At 37.8% G+C, this 18,958-nt stretch overlaps 1 protein-coding gene and 1 long non-coding RNA gene across 2 annotated transcripts; one reads left to right on the top strand and one right to left on the bottom strand.

The window, feature by feature from the left end:
• Positions 1-3,328: 3,328 nt before the first annotated feature.
• LOC122079814 lies at positions 3,329-16,883 on the top strand. Its single transcript, XR_006140536.1, has 4 exons — positions 3,329-3,617; positions 4,383-4,506; positions 8,967-9,030; positions 16,290-16,883. It is a non-coding gene; the product is annotated as an uncharacterized LOC122079814 (long non-coding RNA).
• LOC122079813 (peptidyl-prolyl cis-trans isomerase CYP26-2, chloroplastic) lies at positions 16,776-18,215 on the bottom strand. Its single transcript, XM_042646543.1, has 2 exons — positions 17,163-18,215; positions 16,776-17,062 (listed from the first exon to the last, which is right to left on the bottom strand). The coding sequence occupies exons 1-2, from the start codon at positions 18,110-18,112 to the stop codon at positions 16,960-16,962; spliced, it is 1,053 nt and encodes a 350-aa protein (XP_042502477.1). The 5' UTR covers positions 18,113-18,215; the 3' UTR covers positions 16,776-16,959.
• Positions 18,216-18,958: the final 743 nt, after the last annotated feature.

Raw genomic sequence — 18,958 nt, 5'->3', positions numbered from 1 at the left:
TGCCTTGCGCAGATCACTCGCGTTCTTTAGTTTTATCTAGTGGTCCAACAACGGCTCTATCTAGTTATTTTACGTAAATACCCCCATAAACAACTATAAAGGTGGAGTCTCACTATGGATGTTGCAGTCATTACACACGAGTTAGCTTTCGGTATAGAACGTGCAACCTTCAGTTGTCTTTTTTTCTTGATGACGAAAGTGACCTTTTTGGCTTTGTAAGTGATCTGGGTGAGTGGGTGGGTAGGGTTGGCTGGGCAGGGAAAGATTTTCGGGATTGTATCGAGGGTAGTTTAGGTAATACTTAGCATATGAGATCGGATAGGAATATTCGATACCGTAATGCCACGGTGTTATTCGGAGGTTACATTATTACTTTCTTTCCCAATTGCATCAAAACAAAGAAACTTTTCTTTCCTTACTCGGGAACGGAGTCGGCAATCGGGTATTTTTGCACCTGCGGATAAGACTAGCTGTCCACATGTTTCTCCCACGTTCTTGTGTGGGCCCCACTTTGTAACACTTTCCTGTTTCGTGGAACAGACAACGTTAGAAACTCTATTATGTTCCGTTTGGATTAGATTATTGTAGATTCTGATTCCATATTTCGGAAAAAAAATTTAGATAGATTTTTTTCTCCTTTCTGTATCCAACCAAGCATCCAAATCTCACTAGAACATTATATCAATCATCTTACATAGAGGCAATGTAGTAGCCAAGAAATACACATTTAGAATTTCTCCTTGTGAGCCTCTTCTCGTTGAGCTGGTTCAATGAGTTTTATATATAATCTTCTCCTCTTCAAATCTAAATAGTATGAATCGTCCAAGCCAGTTTGCTAGAAACTCAAAGTTTCCTTAGCTAGTTTGAAGAAGCATAGTTAAAGGACCAAGGCAGTTGGTCAGTTCAAATGGAAATAAAGGCACATCATCTGAGTCAACACGTTCGAGGAAGAATGATCTCACTATTTTCTTAAGCTTAATGTCAGAGACATCTTTAGTGGGAAAAAACTTCATTTCTTTGTTGTCATGCTTGAAAGAGTAGGGATTCGCATACTGACAATATTGTGCCTTGTTATCAAACAATCACGGTCGACAAATAAAAATATGACAAACCTTCAAAGGACATCACATTATAATGTATTGACAAATCCACAAATAGAGTATGTGAGTAAACACTTGTCAATAATCTTCAGAATACTGTTTTTCACCCATACAAATTTGTAAGGATTTGTTTATGATTGTCTACATCCCAACTTATGAAGAGCGTCTTCAAAGACCACATTAGTGTAACTACTTCCATCGATCACCATGATATACGTTTGGTCATTGCACTTCACAAGGATCTAGAAAGGTGATGCGGTCCCAATATTTTAGGATTTTCATTCAACATAGAGTTCATCCACTTATTTAGTGCTTTGTCTATATTGTAAAACTGTTTGAAGCGGTAGGAACACCAAGGAAACTTAGAAAACACTTACATATTGAAGAATAATACAATTGGCCATAAATTTTGGCAAAGAAAAAGAACAAAAAAATCATTATAATTATAACAAAACAACAAAAGAGAATACCTCTAATAGTGAGAAAAGTTTCTATAGCTCCGAAGTGGGGAGAAATGAGACTCTAAGGCTCTATTGTTGTGGAAATGGGAGTGTAGTTGTGTGCATAGCGGGTGTGCTTCTTCTGGTTGGCCTGGTCAATCTTTATTGCAATATAGGAATACACACGAATGTATTACTAGTAAAATTGGGATTGCCCCGGCCAGATTTTTATTGCAATGACTACCAAAATTTCAAGGGTCAATGTAACAATGACAGTGTGCACCCAAGGTTTAAAAAGGGGAAGAAAATTGTATACATCGATCCACCCCCTTTCAGTATTGAAGCTAGTTCAATAGAACTACTAGTTCGACTCCTCCGCCCACCAAAGAAAGCTTCTCTCTTCACTTCATCGCATCCTCCATCATCGTTGATAAGAAGGTGGTTATTTACCCTATTGAACTACTTGATTTTGAGATTTCTAAGAGAAAAATTGCTTGATAAGTCACAACTGAGGCCTTTCCCTTTACCCGCCTTAACCTTGGTTGCTCAGCCCACCATTGCGCAGATCATGCCACGCTCCCCCCTGTCCCTAATTATAGTTCCTGCTCGGCCCTTCTAGCAAGCCAACCAAGCATGTCCACTCCTTTTTCCTTGAAGATTGTTCACTATCCGCCAACAACCATCTCCTCTTCCTCGACCCTTCCAGTCGGCCTTCCAGTTAAGCCTACTTCTTGCTTCTTGTAGATCGTCTGCTCTCTGCCAACAATTGTCAGCGACCATCTTCCTTAGGTCTACATCTAATTCTTTGACCCCTTCAAGCTCTCTGTATCTAACCTCCAAACTTTAAATTCTTCTCTTATTTTGAATTTTGTATTTGTACTTCTTTTGACCATTATGGAGATTAGATGGGGGAATTGAGGAAGAATTGCATCCCTGATGCATAACACCATTAGCTTAGAACTAGAAAATACCCTTTCGACCCTGTTTTCAAAAGGGATGGAGTGGGTGAGCTTTGATATGTAACTCTCGGTTCTCTTCCCTGCCTCTGTTTTAGTCGATAAAAACACAATTGTTGAATCACCACTTGGACATATATCGATTTGTCAAGTTGCTATGGACCGAACTAGGCGATCAATACTCAGGAAGGGAGCCGGATCTCTTTCTACCCCTCTCTTTCTACATCCCCTAAGGGTATCAATTTGGAATTGAAATTAAAATTGTCTATTTAAAACCATGCAGGACTGGTACAATTTTAGTACCTAAAAACGAATGTCCCTTTACATAGTATGGTATCAATATCTAAGGCAAAAAGCAAAATAAGAATGCACGTGTGTTATATATCTTTTTTTTTTTATTGCTAGAAAATATATTTCGTATCTTAGTACATATATTATATATATATATATATTGTATAAATTTATAAGTATTGAGAGACAAATGCGTTTGTGATGGTTAATTTAATAAGAATACACATGTATTATTATAAGGCCAAAAGATTGTTAGTTGCATGATCTGAGTCAAGCTGAGGCAATGAGGGTGCTCCGTTGGACCATTAAATAGATAGTTTTTTTTTTTTCATGGAGGGTAAGGTGGTAATTTTCAATCTAATCCAATTTCAATCCCATCTTCTCTCGTTACAAGGATAAACAAGAATATGTCCGAAAACGTTAAGGAAAGGTGTTGGACGTTGACTGATATTCGTTTTCGTAATAATCGATACCAATCAAAAGTTTAAAACCGAATAAGGAATCGTTTATGAAACCGAATTGACTCAGTATGGTTCGCTGCATAGCTCTTAAGCTGGTTTCCATGCCGGTAGAGAAAGTATAAAGGAAGAGTTGAACTGAGGCAGACACTGAGAGACAATCAGAAGCGATGAAGGAGGGATCGGATAAGGGATTCCACTTGATAATGGAAAATCACTTCTTCCATTCTCCAAGACCAAGAAATCTAATTCGGAAGGGGATGTTGTCTGTTGAGTCAATCCAAGCTCCGTTGTGCAGACTATGAGATCGAGGGGATCCCATGAAGAGGTTTAGCTACCTTCAAGTCGATGATATGGTTCGGAAAATCCAAGGTTCGATTGCAGCATTCCTTCCATTCTCATCCTCTTCAGTCTCTGCTCTTAATATCTTATTGTTTATTAAGCGCAGAAATCAAATTGGCTGGATACATCACTAGAAAGATCAAATTGCTATTATTTATATATCTATTTATTTAAATATTGATTGATGATCACCTATGAATCTATGGTACTTTCTTGATGATTTGAATTTGATTTTGTAACCATATTCGTATGGGAGCCAATTGGGAACTCAAAAATGGTGCAAAATTTTACTGACGAAAGAGTTCTCCCCTAGTGTTCCTTCGTTCAAGTCCTATCTACAATGGCTATCTTAAATCACAAGCGATGGAAGGCACTTCATTGCAAGTGCATTTGCTTCAAATGTTTAGGCATCTCAACTTCATATATTCGTCTTATCGGGCTTGTCAATTGAAGTTTTGGGATTGAATCTCTGTTTCTTCTTATAAGCATTTTTTGAGGTGGAAGTTGTGTATCAGAGTTTCAATAACCTTGCATTTTTTCATTTTAACCCCTTAACTGAGAGGTGGCCAGAATTGAAATGGCAAAGACTTAACCCCTCAACTTCATTTTCATTATAGAATAACTGGTTACAGCAAGTCTGCTTTTTCCCCCTTCTTTTGGAGTGATATACTGCATGCCTTTCACTTGGGAATGGTGTGTGCTTAAGACTTTCTTATTTCAAGGTTATTTTTATCATTAATTTCTTCAAGCTAATTTTTTTTTATGCATGGTTATCATGAGCCTATATATATGCAGGTAGTAGGTGCCGTAAACTGTTCCGGGAGAGGTTGGATTAATGTAGAGATGGGCATCATTGCTTGTGAGGCATGCAGAGCTCGACTCCTATTTTCTTCTCCATCATCTTGGGCTCAGCAACAAGGTATTCATGATGCTATGGTGCTCAATCTGATACAAAGTCATGTGAATTATTGAATCTATTCTGTTGAAACCACATCAGCATAATGAGTGGGTGGTTGTTTCTAACCCATCTCATAAATTCCCTTGATGGTAGGGAAGTTACAAGAGTGCTACTTAGGATAGGGCTCTGGCTTGGGGAAAGATTTACAGGCATATACATCTAAGCCTGTGACTTAAGGAGAGACATACCAGCCAGAAGCAATCCCTCCATTCAATTGTGGAAGATGATCCAGCAAACATGATTAGATGGATGACAGACTCAAAGGATGTTCTTTGGTGCTATAGTTATCTAATAAAGCCAATCCAGCAGCTTGCATCTTGAGTGGACATTGAATTTAGATGGCAACCAAGAAGTGCAAATGAGTTTGCACAAGATTTGGCATATCTTAATCTTCAACCAATGTTTGAATACTTGTTCGAATATCTTAATCTTCTCATTTTCAATTCCAGTGATAATTTAGGCACATCAACCATTTACAATATGCCTGCCCTCCTCTTTGAAGTATGCATAAACAGTTCAAAAACACCCATCATGAGGAGTGCTATTACTTGTGGATACTGTGATGATATCTTCCACAACTTGTTCTCTTCATCTTCCATTGCTACACAATTGAAGTTGACTGACCATAATTCCCAAACTACGGAACCTATGGAAACTTGTCTTAATCCCATGTGTACTTTATCATACATTGTTTATGGATGCCAAGGACCAACCCTAAGAGACACCATATTTGGGCTTACGACTAAAATATTCAAAATAAGCTTATGTAACTTGTAGGAAGCATATGATTTTTACCGGATTTTTTTTGTTCCACTTTTAGCTCTTCTCTATTTTTTTGTTAATCCCCAGCTTTGAAATTCATCTTTGGCAAACCGTGTGGATCCCACGTTGGACAGATTTTCCTCTGCATAAATCACTTTTCTGACGCGCTTTGCTCAAAGAACCTTGTTTAAGAACTCATTTGAACATCTATAGCAGTAATATATTTTCAGTTTTTTTTTTTAATCCATTTTTACTAATATTTGAAATTGTCTGATATTTTAATTAATATAATATCTCAATCGTTATCAGAAATCAGAATAGTTGATTAAACAATTGATAAAATCCGATGTTGCACTTATCAGTTTTTAAATGGAATACATGACCTGAGAACCCAGAAAGAACTACGGTACTACAGAAATTTGTTACATTCTCTTCATGAAAATTAACAATGGTTTAAATATTGGACTCAACTCTGCTTTGTTGCTTGGCTATCTGTGAATTAGTGCTGTTATTTATCTTTATGACAAAAAAATAATTCTGATTAATGTTTTAACCTCTGAGTGAATTGTAATTACTTTTAATTTAGAAGTTCCTCATAATGATTGACTATTACTTCAACAGATCAAAATTTATGTTTGTACATTAATAGAAAATTGTTACAAACCCAAGATCTGTAACCAGTAACTTAAAAGAGTAAGAGAAGAAAGAAAGAGTTCTAAGAGAAGAAGAGAAGAGAGACTGCAAGAGGGGAGCAGCCAAGTATATTTTTCAGTCCCCCCTACCATCAATATTTATTAACACCCAAAGTAGTACAATCAAACTAGGAAACTAAGTCCTTGTGCCACAAGCAAGATAAAATAGGAAGTCTATCCTAATTAGTAAGTAGAGATCTATCATAACTAGGGAAAGAAATAAACTAAAGTAAAGAAGTAAAACTCATCCACGATAGGGACACTCCCCATATCGTGGTACATATCTTAACAAAACTTATTAGAAAAAGGCATGACTCCTGGATTGTTTCTACTTCTGGCCCTTCTAAGTCGAGTCCAACCTCTTACTCGACCAGTTTTCATGATTTTTTCTCAATTAACGTCCAATCATATTCTTCAATTGAAATGTTCAATGTTTAATAATGTTTTATATTTTATTCTCAAATTCTGACTTAAATATTAGACTTGCACATGTTACTTTTTTTGGGGGAAATGTTACTTATGTTTTCTTGTGTCATGATTTCCTATGATTGTGGACAATCTTCTTCTTCTTCCTTTTTTTTTTTTTTTTTTTTTTTCTGTAAATTAAGAATTTTTTAAACATTCTTGAATTGCATCTTCATATATTTAGTTATGTTAAGAACTGTAGCATTTGGAGGCACAAATCTCATCCGCTTATGGGATGGAACCTTATTTCTTACATTATGCCGTAGACTGCAAAAACCGATCAAGTCCATTGGCAAATACTGCTAATCTTTTGAGCCTCCTCCAGAACATGAAAGTGGACAGATTCCTGGCATTACTACCAACTCACAATCTGGTTCTGATGAGGTCACCATGGTGGATGAAGACTGCCTAATTTTTTGGTAGGCACCAGTAGGAAAAAAAAGCTTCCCAGGAATAGGAAGCTTAAGGAAGGCATAATAGGAATAGCCTTAGGCTTTAGGCTTTGGTATTGAAGGAGGGAGTGGAGCAACTGGTTTTCAAAGGAAAAAAAAGACTGCTTGGTCTAAGGTAGTGAGTTTGGTTCCCTCTCTCTACGGCTCATCTGTTTACCTACTCAACAGCCAACTCAACTCACTTCCCTAGCTCACTTACTGTGACTCAACAGCAAGCTTCCCTAATTCACTTACAGTTAAAGAGGGTAGCTAAGCTGTGAGATGATAGGAAAGATTATAGCTTCACTACCTTAGCTACATTGGCCTTTCTAGTTGGACTATGGGCTTTCTCTACAGTTCATGGCCTTTTGGAACTGTTCAGTTTAATTGGATCAACAGAATTTTATGGTCAAAATGAAACAGCTAATTCTGTCGGAAACACTAGTAGTAGCACTGTGGCCCCAAAAACCAATGAATCAGACGGGGAAAGTCATATTTGAGTGTAATCATATCAACAATTTAAGCATTAAATTTGAGTATTGCTGGAGGTTCTCCATCAACAAAACAGAACTTCAGAGACAGTTTCTCAGCCTATTATCATCCGACATTTAAGGGCTGGGTTTCTACTACTTAAGATGTAAGAGATCATGTTTTGCCTGAAGTGTCATCTGTAGAGCAAGAAAAAGTTAGATCTGATTCACAGAATAATAAAATATATCAGCAAGGAGATGACCACAATGATTCTCTCACTGGAAAAGTTGTTCAGCCATGATATGGGAGCATCAAAATACACTAGCAATGGAGATCAAACTTTTATGTCTAAAATAGATGATCATTCATTATGTTTGAATGAGAGCTCCAGTAAGGTGGAGGATACAGTTAGAAATGAGAATTTGAGAACAATGGTGACAGGTATTCAGAAGGAAGGGATTCTTTTGGGTTAGGACTTTGTTCTGTTTAGGCAACTGGAACATCCTGTGACTCCAGGGTTAAAATTCCAGTAGAAAGTTTGGAAAATGGGTCTTAAGATTCAATTCAAAGTGACACCTTGGTTGAATATGCAGAAATTTCTAGAATAACCAATTAGAGAATCCTGTACTAAAGTTGCAGATGCTAATGATACTATTGGGAATGAAGAAGCTAGGAACAGCTTATCGATGACATTTGTGTCGAAGGTCAATAATGAAATTTTTGCTGACCAGGTGTTGGGTAAGCCATTTTTTCTCATCCTTGCTGCTTTAAGCCAGGGCTAATCCCTTAAATTTCTCACAACCCTTAAATTTCTCACAACCATTTGTTGTGTGTACTGTTTCCCAGCTAAATGTAGTTGAATCTCATGTCGCTCTAGCTTGGTAGGTCTTCTTGTGATGACTTTAGTTTTGGGTGGGGAGCTTGTCAGTTTCAATATTTCAATCTCCTAGTATTCTTGTTTCTTTATTTTTTGATTCATTTGTCTTCATAGTTTCTTAACGTGGGTGAAATACTCCCTCCGTCCCACAATGACCACACCTTTGAAAAAGCACAAAGTTTAAGGGGGGTATTTATTGTGTTAATAACAGCCATAATTTCCATTTTTCCCCTCCTTCCACTGATTGTTTGGAATCTATCAAAAGAGTTATGTTAATCAATGCAAGAGGTCATATAGTAAAATCAATTAAAAGTAATTACTAATTTGGGACAATGGGAAGGAGGACTGTCTTTGGAGTATGGAGGGAGTAATAGCCAACCTGTCCCTTTTCTTGACGTGTCTGAGTATATTTTTTTGCTAGAAATTTTTACTTGCATTTTCAAGTCTTTAATATTAGTATGTTTTTACTGATAGTGTGTATATGTCTTTAGCTCATTGTTTTGTTTAGTAGCATGATATTGCAATCAACCATGTATGATGTACCCCACAAGGGGGGAGGGGGGAAGACTATATCTCTACTATGACAAAATCAAGGTTAAAAAACTTATTTTAGCCTATATAAACATATGCGAACCTTTATATTGCAAGAAAAATCACACACAAGTGGTAGTTTGAATTTGATCCCTTGTTTGGGAGTATACACTGAACCCTTGTATCATGCAGGACTTCAAAAAGAGCTGATTGGACACAAGGATCCATGTGGCTGACCCATTTAGTTGGGAGAAGGGTATGTTGTTGTTATTGTTATTGTTGTTGTTGTTGTTGTTGTTGTATTATGGGAAAGTGAAGGACTATGGTGACAACTAAAATATTGTCACCATGGGTCTCTTCTTCAACCTAATGGCAACTAAGGATAACACTTATGAAGAATTATCACATAAAACCTTGACTAGAAAAGTATAATAACAAACATCCCAGCACTATATTCTCAAAATCTACCATCTAGTGTGTATTGAGAGGAAGGGTGAACTACTTTAACCAAAAAACAGCTTTTTCATTCAACCCCCTCCCCCCCCCCCAAAAAAAAAAAAAAAAAAAAAAAATACAATGTGGGGAATCTCATTTTGATTTTTTAAGGCTAACCTTCTAGCTTAGCATAACACAAATGCAATCCCTTGATCTTCCAGCAGGCAGTAGATCAAACAGAAACTGTTATGCAGGAAGAACAGAAGCTGATTTCACATTGCAGTTTGAACTATGAAAGTACTGATTGAAAGATTCCGCATATTTAGAGTGTCAATAGAGGTAATCATTCAATAAATATAACTGCTATCTACAAGCTTGAAAAATTTGTGGCTTTTTTTATGCAATGTTCATCTACTCCCCCAACACCCCTGCCAAAAAATTTCTCTAAAGGTCCTGAATTGCATTTTGTGGTTGTCGATGACTGGTCCTGTAGAAAAACCTGAATATCTTATTCTTTTTCCTCTTCACCCCCTCCCTATTGAACATCTTTATTACTACTTGTCTACTGCTTTGACTTGACCTTGATTTACGAGAAAATGAACAGGCCCTCTCCCTCTTGTCTTTATCTCTGCCATCTATCCTCTTTCTTATTCCCTTTATTTCTTTGGGTGAGCCGTCATATACTTATGTTACCAAACCATGGAAAAGACAGCCATGCATTTCAGTTGAAGACGTCTAGAGGAAAACAGAATACAGGTGAATAAATTATATGCTAAAATTATATAAACGTTAACATCTAACCTAACTGCTAAAGATGCCTTCGATCATCATCTATATCATCATCATCATCATCTATATCCAAAGGTGGTCTGTGACATTAGAGCTTTTCAAATTTTAGCTCCAGAAACTCCATTGTGTTTGCCAAGCCATGAACGGTTACTGAGGGCTGAACGGTCTATTACACCTATTTTTTCATCACATATTTACACATTACATGTTCCAATTTGAGCTCCAGAAGTTTGTTGTGTTTGGACTCCTGCTCCAACCCTTGAATTGTTACTGAGGGCTCAACAGGCTATGACATATCTGCTTCATTTGTAATTCATACTCAGGGAGTTGGGAGGAAGTAATCATTGTTCCATCTTCAGTAGCTTGAATGCTTTGGATCATGTGGAAAAGAATAATGTCTGAGAAAACATACTGATTAATGAGTTATGAGGATCTTGATCTTTTCTCCTTCCTCAAGGCAATGAGTCAAAGCTCAGACAAAGAAGAGGGAAGGGAAATAAAACAAGTTCCTCGATTTTCATTGAAAAGTATTAACTGATTAGCTGCATGTTTATGAAAGTTGTAGGTCGAGTTGGGTCCCCTTTGAACTAGATGTTTCCTCCACCTTTTGCGGTAGAAGTGGGCTCCCCAAGCACTTTGTAGTTCAAAAAGAGTTTCTAATAAATTCCTGGCAATGTGAAGTAAAGAAAAACTAGCTGTTATTTGTGGAAGTGTAAGAGGCTTAGTAGTTCAATGCTTCTTTAGGTTCTACAGAGAATTTTGGTTAGGGTATTGAGGCAGTATAGCTGATGCTAGGAATAGATTACAGAGTAAAGGAAGTAGGGTCTGTTGTAGTTGGGAAGTGATACAGGGGCTGAATTGTGTTCTGTTTTCTAGGGGACAAATTAAAGAGTATGGAAAACAACCAATTGGCTAGGATCCTTGTAGTTATGGAGGGAGTGGATAGGCTAGTTGTTGATTTGGTGGATAGGAGGGAAACACTGATTGATCATGTGGGAGGAATGAGCTGCTTTAATAATAACAGAAAATAAATTAGAAAGAAGAACAAAGGAAGTGGGAACCTGATTACCTACAAATCCATAGAGGTACCACCAAACTTAAGGAGAAAAAAAACTTATTCATTCTCAAGTTTTGGGAGTAAAATGGGTAGAAATACTGCTGCCATGCCCAGGTGCAGTTACAACTGGGACTTTCTGATTCCCTGTGATTACATAAGCCACTAATATGAACCAAACCAGTAAGGGGAAAATCCTACACTGTCTAATCAAAAGATAGGAGAGCATCCTATATTCCTTTCTGATGCAAATATATCACATAATTGAGCTTATTTTAGTGGGAAAAAATCCTTATGTTGAGTTCTATAGATTGTGCTTTGGTCCAATATGTTTTTATTGTAACAAGACACTGCAATGGGCCTAAAATATAAAGCAGAAGGAATGAATATGGGATTTACTAATTAATTAAGTTGTGGGGTTTAATTAGAGTCTTATCCCTTAATTGTTGTTAAGTGTTAGTAGTTCGCTGGATTAGCGATTCCATGAGACCAGTCTTTTTTAAGCTGTTTTCCTTTATTTTCTGCAGGGTTTTAGTCAGTTAAGACTACCTTTATAGCAAGCAATTGCCTGGAGGAGTTTTAGGCTTAATTTGAGTCCTGTTAAAGTCTTTTATAGTTTTATTTAAACATATAGAAGGGACACCCTACCCATGAATTTGATGAATACAAATTTGCTTTTGCTTTTTGGTTTTGTGAGATTTAAAGCTCTCTATGCTGATTCATTAGAAACCTGGTGGTGATTCTAAGTTAGTGTTTGGTGGGATGCCAACCCTGAGGATCTGGTGGTATTCCTGATTCATATACTTCTCTTATCTTGTTCTTCCAATCGGTTCTCAGATCAGTTTTCTTTTTTACTTTCTATCCTGCTCATGATTTTTCTTCTATGTTTCAATTTTTTTTTTTCAATAAAGACGAAAACAAACAGCCAACAGATCCGGGCGAAGAAGAAGATGTTTCACTATGTAGAAGAGAGATTACACCCAAGCAGCGGCGAGAAAAATCGCTTTGAAGCCCTAGCTCGAAAAACTCTCCAAATTACAATGACTTGATCAACAAGACGATAGTACATTATATACTCCAAGTCGCGGGTTGAACCCCTCTACTTCCATCACATACCTCAGAAAACTTCCCATTCGGGTTGCCACCAAAATATGTCGGAGCGGGTCATTCTTCAAAACGGGTCAAGAATTCGAGACAAACTTAACATATTCAATTAGTCATTTCCTTCTCCACGGTTTTACTAAAACTTCTGTTTCAGTTTTTTATTTTAAAATCCTATCTTTCCATCGATTTCTAAGAATCCTTTTAGTCTACTTCCCAATTTTCTGAATTTCTGATAGTTGTCTAGTTTTCAGATACTGTAATTCTTGCCTATTTAATCCATTAAGTAGATTTGTTCTGAACACCTAAATTTCTGATATCAAATTTCTGTTCTGGAGTTCTGTGTTAATATTTCTACCCTCAGTAGGATTCTTCCGTATTTCAAGACCTGACCAAGTTTTACAGGATTGTTCTTCTGTCCATATCTACCCTTCGACCAGAGTTCAGTCCAGGTTAAACTCGTTTTGACTGTTCTAATTGGATTTCTCCAATCTGATCTGTGCGATTCTGGAATTTTTTTGGTTTTCTAAACCTGAATCCTTATGTGGTTAGAATCCCATTACCTTCTCTCAAAGTTACGGGGTCATTTTACCAAGTTCCTTTGACATGGTTCTCTCAAGCGCCCAAGTATACAATACTTGTTCACCAGCAGCACCATCCACTAAGATGTGTCCCTCTTTTCATGCATTTACACGGATGAAAAACCCTACATTGTTGGCTGGCATGCTGACCCTGGAAATTAGCAAATTCTCAAAATATCCTTCTTAAGTGACAACTTCCATGGCACCAGAAAGTAAACTTGGACCGACCCCGCAAAGTAAACTTGGACCGACCATACCTTCTGCACTGCTTAACTCACAATATTTTGTGTGGGCACCAGAATAAAAAACTTCTTAATAATGCACTGCAACTTCTAGAAAGCATGAGTATATGTCTTTAACATGAGCATTTGGATTTCCTTCATAACTTCCTAGTGTCACATATCCACCCTTAGAGTACCATGTGGACCCCAAATACAAGCCAACAGCACTATCTGCATCACCTTACTGTGTATCATATGGCGGCCTGCCCCATTTTCCCTTTCGTTTTGGTGTGAGACTAACAAAATATGAACACTTAAATTCAAGGTTTCCACAGTGGTAATGGGAAATTCCATGAAAGGGCGAGGAGTTCCAGCCAGGTGTAGAGGTCCAAACATTAGTTTTGAAGTTACTGGTATAAAATGATTCTTCTGATACTTCTTGTGATTATAGGTTTAGATTACAAGGGAAATGTAAGACCTTTATTCTTTTCCTGTTTACACATTTCGTTTTCCTATTGCTTAAAATCTGGCTGTAAAACCTCCATAAATCTGGTGGTGAAAAACATAATGAAGTAGGAAGAAGCTTACTTTAAAAGTTCAGATGGTCCTCTCCAGTGGATGGGTGACTTGGACAAGCACATATATCTTTCTTCCACCCCGATTAGGAAACAGTAGATTGTAGGGTAAATCCTTTAGTTGGTGACTGGTCAGGACACAGGATTTTGCCTTGCTTGTCAGGTAATGTGAAAAACTACTCTAGGAAATGGATCTGTGTGCAAAAAGGAGGCCAATTTGTTGTTATTGATGCAGTAAAGTTTGGAATGTTTCACATATGACAAGGTTATGGACCACTACACCTTCTTAGGGGATTACTTCCTTTGGTTAGAAATTCAAAGCTGCTTTTAGGACCTCTGGTAAACCTCCATTGTTCCTCATAAAATCCTGAATTCTGAATCACTCTTTATCTATTGGACCAGTTTAAGTGGTTTCTTGGTCTACTCTGAATAGGTTTAGGTCTCAAAGGTTCAAAGCTATTTGTATAGCTTCACAAGCCACTAGAAGCTGCAAGGCTTGCAATGATGATTGGTCTGACTGCAGTAGGCTTGCTTTAGAGTGGAGATTTAGGCATCCAGAGACTATAGTTTAAAGGATTGAAGTAGTTTGTTCTTTCAACCCCACCTCTTTCGTGGTGCAACTCTTCACATGGAGTAACTTTGGTTAGAGCTTATGCTTGTTATAGTTAGTGAATTTGCTGATATGGAAAGCTGCAGTGATTAGAGAGTGGAGCTATCTTTAGCAGAGTAACCACTCAATAGGGCTTTTCCTCTTCTGGGCTTTGAAAACAGATTTGACTAAACCATTTCCTGAAGCATGCTGACTCTCAAATATCAATCCTTGTATGCTCAGGAGATAGGGGCACAATTAAATGCTCCATGGACCTTTCATTATTTAATCAGAAAAGCGTAGGAACATGCTCTAGGAAAAAAAAAAAGAAGAAGAAGAAAAAGAAGCAACATTTAGTTGCTAAACTCACAACATTATGGTGCAGTCAAGAGCATACACCTAAAATTTGCAGCCAACAAGAAACCAGATTACATAGGGAAAATGTCAGGCTCCAAATTGAGCAGCACCAGAAAGTGCCCATCATGTCCTAAATGGATGGTCAAAATTTAACAGAAAAAACAGTAATAAAAGGTAAGCGGCACTTACATGTGACAAAAATGCAGTATTCAAGTTCCCATTGAACCAGTCTCAAACAAAAGATTCCTGTTCTGGTTGTGGTTCCAACAACCTCCACCACTCAACAATTAGTTCTTTGTGATCATTTAAGATGTGGGTTTCATTCCCAAAATGACATTGAGGCAAGAACTGATGTTTATCCACTCATGTTGCCTAATTCATGAATTCAATGGAGAGTCCTACAATTTTCTGCCCTTCCTATTTCTCACCATTCCTCCTGGTTCTTTTTAAATTCAATTACTTTGACAAGGAATTGAATTCTTTAAACAGAAAAAGACAACCCGAAAAGATACACAGAGAGAGAGAGAGAGAGTGAGTGAGACTTAGTATATCATACGAAGACGCAAGACCTATACAAAACACAAGTAATATTTCGTATTACATATGCTCTCCCATTGATTTATAAACCATTAGAAACCCTAAAAGATAGAAAAACCTTAGCCCCTGAAATTACCTTGCAGGCAGGCTCAGCATGATTCTGGAAAATTCGAATTTTCCTTTATCATGCTAAGGATCACTAGATAGGCTAGTACATGTGGAGGCTTTTGGTGGAGTTCCTTATATATTACGTCTTAAGACATACTGTGCTCCTTTGTTGTTGATTCCTGTGCAGGTCCAGCATTTGTGGATTCTGAACTCCCTCCCCCTTTCTCCTAGCATCACCAAACTAAACCTTAGTTGTGCATCCTTGGGTAATTCTGTACCAGACGGCATTGGAGGAGCATTTAGAATCATGTAGGTCATGTAGTTACGGTGTTCATGGGGTCCATTGGTGTTGGTGATTCTACAATGGCAGAGTTGGAGGCAGTAATTACAGGTTTGGAAGGTTTATTATCCCATAGTTGGGTAGTTCATCTGACTGAAGAAGGCTCCACTTTTGTCCTTAGTTGAATGAAATCTAGTGGAGGATCATGGAGATAACTTCATCTTATAAGGAAAGCAATGTCCCTCAGCTCAAGGGGAAACTTTTCCTTCTTATGGAGAAAGAAATCAGCAACTTCATTTGACGATGAGCTAGCTAGGGGGGTGGATAGGCAAATCCATGTATATGGGTAGCTATTTTATTGAGTATTTTTTTTCGCCCAAAAGTTCTGGCCTTTGGCCTTGTTTTTGTAACATTGATTTTGTACCCATTGTCAATTGATTTTGCAATAAAATTTAGTGATTGTTTTAAATAAAGTTGAAATAAACTACATAAGAAGGTACATAAAGCAAATATTAGAAAGATACCAGCCTCTCAATACCAAGAGTTAAATTGTCTAATTTATCCAAGGTTGCAGTTCCAATGAAGAATTGTACTTACCAAGGAGCTCTTCTGACTCACAGCAGTCACAGGGGAGGACTAAGAAGCTTGCCCAAGAAGAGACTCATAACTGTATTTAGCCATGATCCCATCAATTATTTGAGCACCAAATGCACCATCTTCATTTACAATATTGATGTCAGTTTGATGGCTGCAAGTAACTCCTGTTGTAGTTATTTATGATCACAACATTTGAGGGATGCTTGCTACTTAAATTTATGTGATTTTTTACTTTATGGTTGTTTCTGTTTATTTATGAGGGTGATAACTTTGGCTCTCTTACTACTGCAGAGAAGGATCTTATGCAGGCACAACTAGACCAACATTTGAAGTTTGACAATTAGACAGCACAGACATTTTTGCCCGTGGATTTTTTCAAGTGTTGCACTGCACCTGGATGACAACAAACACTGTCCGCTCTAGGTCATGGCAAAGAGCCTTCTCAACATTTTCTTGCAGTCTCTATCTTCTTCCTTTCTTTTTTTTTCTGACAGGCTGATGATCCCATTGCGTCGGTCCAATGATTTTCATGTCTCTGTATCCAAATAAAATAAAGACTTCTCATGAATCAAGCTAAAGTTATTGAGAATAAGTGATCAGTTTTGCAGGGTGAGATCAACATGGATCTTCATAGGTCAGACACTATCCTTTAGTGTAAAAAAACTATACTTAAGTGATGGTGGCTGGAGACCAAGTGTGTGCTATTGATGGAGCAGTCTTGGCTTTTATAGATTGCTGCATTTCCTGCCTCGTGAAACCCATCTCCAGTGTCTAATGTAATGAAAGCAATGTGAGACAATGTATTATTCTGCTTGGTTTTGTAATCTCAACAGCTATGCCATTCTGCATCACAGACCTCTCTCTCTCTCTCTCTCTCTCTCTCTCTCTCACTCTCCTCTCTCAAAAAAAAAAAAAAAAAAAAATAGAGTACTGAGAAAAAAAAAATGTAAGATTGGAATGCTTAATCAATTAAGCCACAATTAGTGACAACAATCTTCGCATATGGTCGATTGAAGCCTCTCTCTGCAACAACAGCTCTCTTATCTCCAATCAACTTGGCCACCCTGCTTACCAAACAAGTGAAGAGAAGAGATTTTCTTTCAATTTGGACTTGGAAAGAATTTTATCACAATAAAAAATGATTAGAAATTTTTCAATTGTCACCTGAAGTAGGGGGAGCCAGTGTTCTCTTGCACAGTCTTCACACCAGCTATTCTCTCCACAACATCCATCCCATCTAAGACTCTGCCAACAACCAGTGAAGAGGCATCAAGTTCTGGAGCATCTCTAGTGGTGATCACAAACTCAGTCCCATTAGGATCAACCCCAACTTCCTCTTGATCAATCTCTAATTTCCCTTTCCGCGCAATGAGCTTCAACTTTGGTGGTGGTTTTGATGGATCCCTGACTACAATGCTCACAGACCTAGCCAAATTCTTGGTCCCTGGACATTCCTTATACACCCTCTCCCATTCATTGAGGAGACTATCTACAGCCATTTCACTACCAGTATTCTTTGCAAGTTCAACATCCACACCATATGATCTTAACCCTCCATGCTGAATGTAGTTGGGCATGATCTTAACAAACTCCTTTCTCCTGTAACTGATACCTGCAGCTCCACTTACAAGTTTGGAAAACCTGGTGGTACCTGTAGGTACATCAGCCCCATAAAGTCCAATTACAATGCGTCCCATTGGCTGTCCATCGATGGAAACATCGATGAAGGCCCGCTGTGTAGGGGTTCTGTCCTTGCAGCCATTGATTTTCAAATTACTTTCTCCTTGATTAGCAATTGAAGGGTTATCTTCAGAAGGGTTACCTTCAGAAGGATTATCTTCAGCCCATGCCATAGATGGCAAGAATGGTTCAATGGTTTGAGTCCACAAGAGAAGAAGTGAGGAAGAGCCACTGCGAATTGCTATGTCCCTGCGAGAGAGCCTGCAGTGTTGTTTGGATGTGGGAGGAGATGTAGATGTGGGTGTAGTAGAATGATGCATTGAGATGACCTGGATCTGTGGACGACGCAGTGGTAACCATGGTGGGGTTTCAAGGATTCGATAGGATGATGATGATGATGCTGATGATTGCAGACTTTGTGGATTTTGCCACATTTTCAAGTGCTAGTTGGGTTCTCTGCCTCTTCAACTGTCAATCTGCTTCTTCCTCTTAGAGAGAGAGAGAGAGAGATTGTGGATAAGAAAGATCTGAAGCCAATCCACTCACTGAGTCACTGCTGTAGCTTGGCTGACGTGGTAAGACAAATTAAAATAGAATCTTGGAAAACATATATTTCCCCACTCGAATTATGTCTTTCATGAAATAGAAACCTCATGTTAGGAATAATGTGTTGGGGCTACGGTGTATGTATTCCATTGCTTGCATTTGTGGGTTGATTTCAAAGTACAGTTAAGAGGCTTGGAAGAATTGGCTCACCTTACACATTATCTTTGTTATTGGGTTCTCAACAAACTAGTGGATTCATGGCAGGGGGTTGGGTAGTTGGGAGTGGCCGTACTAGAGAAATTCTTTATGGAGCTACATTGGTATTTAGGTAATATGTGCTTATGTAGGTTTTGCTATTCTCTGTAATCTAAGAGAGATGTGTGGATGATTGCATATTATTCTATTCTCTACTGATATTGAAGCATATTTCATCTCATCGGAGATATGAGGATTTAGATTCTCTCCAATTCTTAATTATGCAATTCTCTTTGTGCACGCAACACCTGTACATTTTCAAAATCTAATGGTTGTAGAAGTTTTTTAGAATATAAATCTATTTTAACCCCTCAAATGCCTTAAATTTTTGTAACTGTTGGATTTTGAAAATGTACAGGTGTCACGTGCACAGAGAATTGCACAAGAATTGCATGATTATAATTTGGAAAGCATCATGACCCGTAAGGAATCTTATTTGACCACAAAAATTCTTGAATTGTATGATTGTCTGATATTTC

The sequence above is a fragment of the Macadamia integrifolia genome, chromosome 5, assembly GCF_013358625.1.
Source record: "Macadamia integrifolia cultivar HAES 741 chromosome 5, SCU_Mint_v3, whole genome shotgun sequence".
In the NCBI taxonomy this organism is placed as follows: domain Eukaryota; kingdom Viridiplantae; phylum Streptophyta; class Magnoliopsida; order Proteales; family Proteaceae; genus Macadamia; species Macadamia integrifolia.
This window is presented reverse-complemented; position numbering and strand designations above follow the sequence as displayed.

Coding starts and splice junctions, on each gene's coding strand:
- LOC122079813 (XM_042646543.1), bottom strand. CDS start 18,112: ATGTGGCAAAATCCACAAAGTCTGCAATCATCAGCATCATCATCATCA. Junction 17,063..17,162: donor ACTGGCTCCCCCTACTTCAG/GTGACAATTGAA, acceptor TTTGGTAAGCAG/GGTGGCCAAGTTGATTGGAG.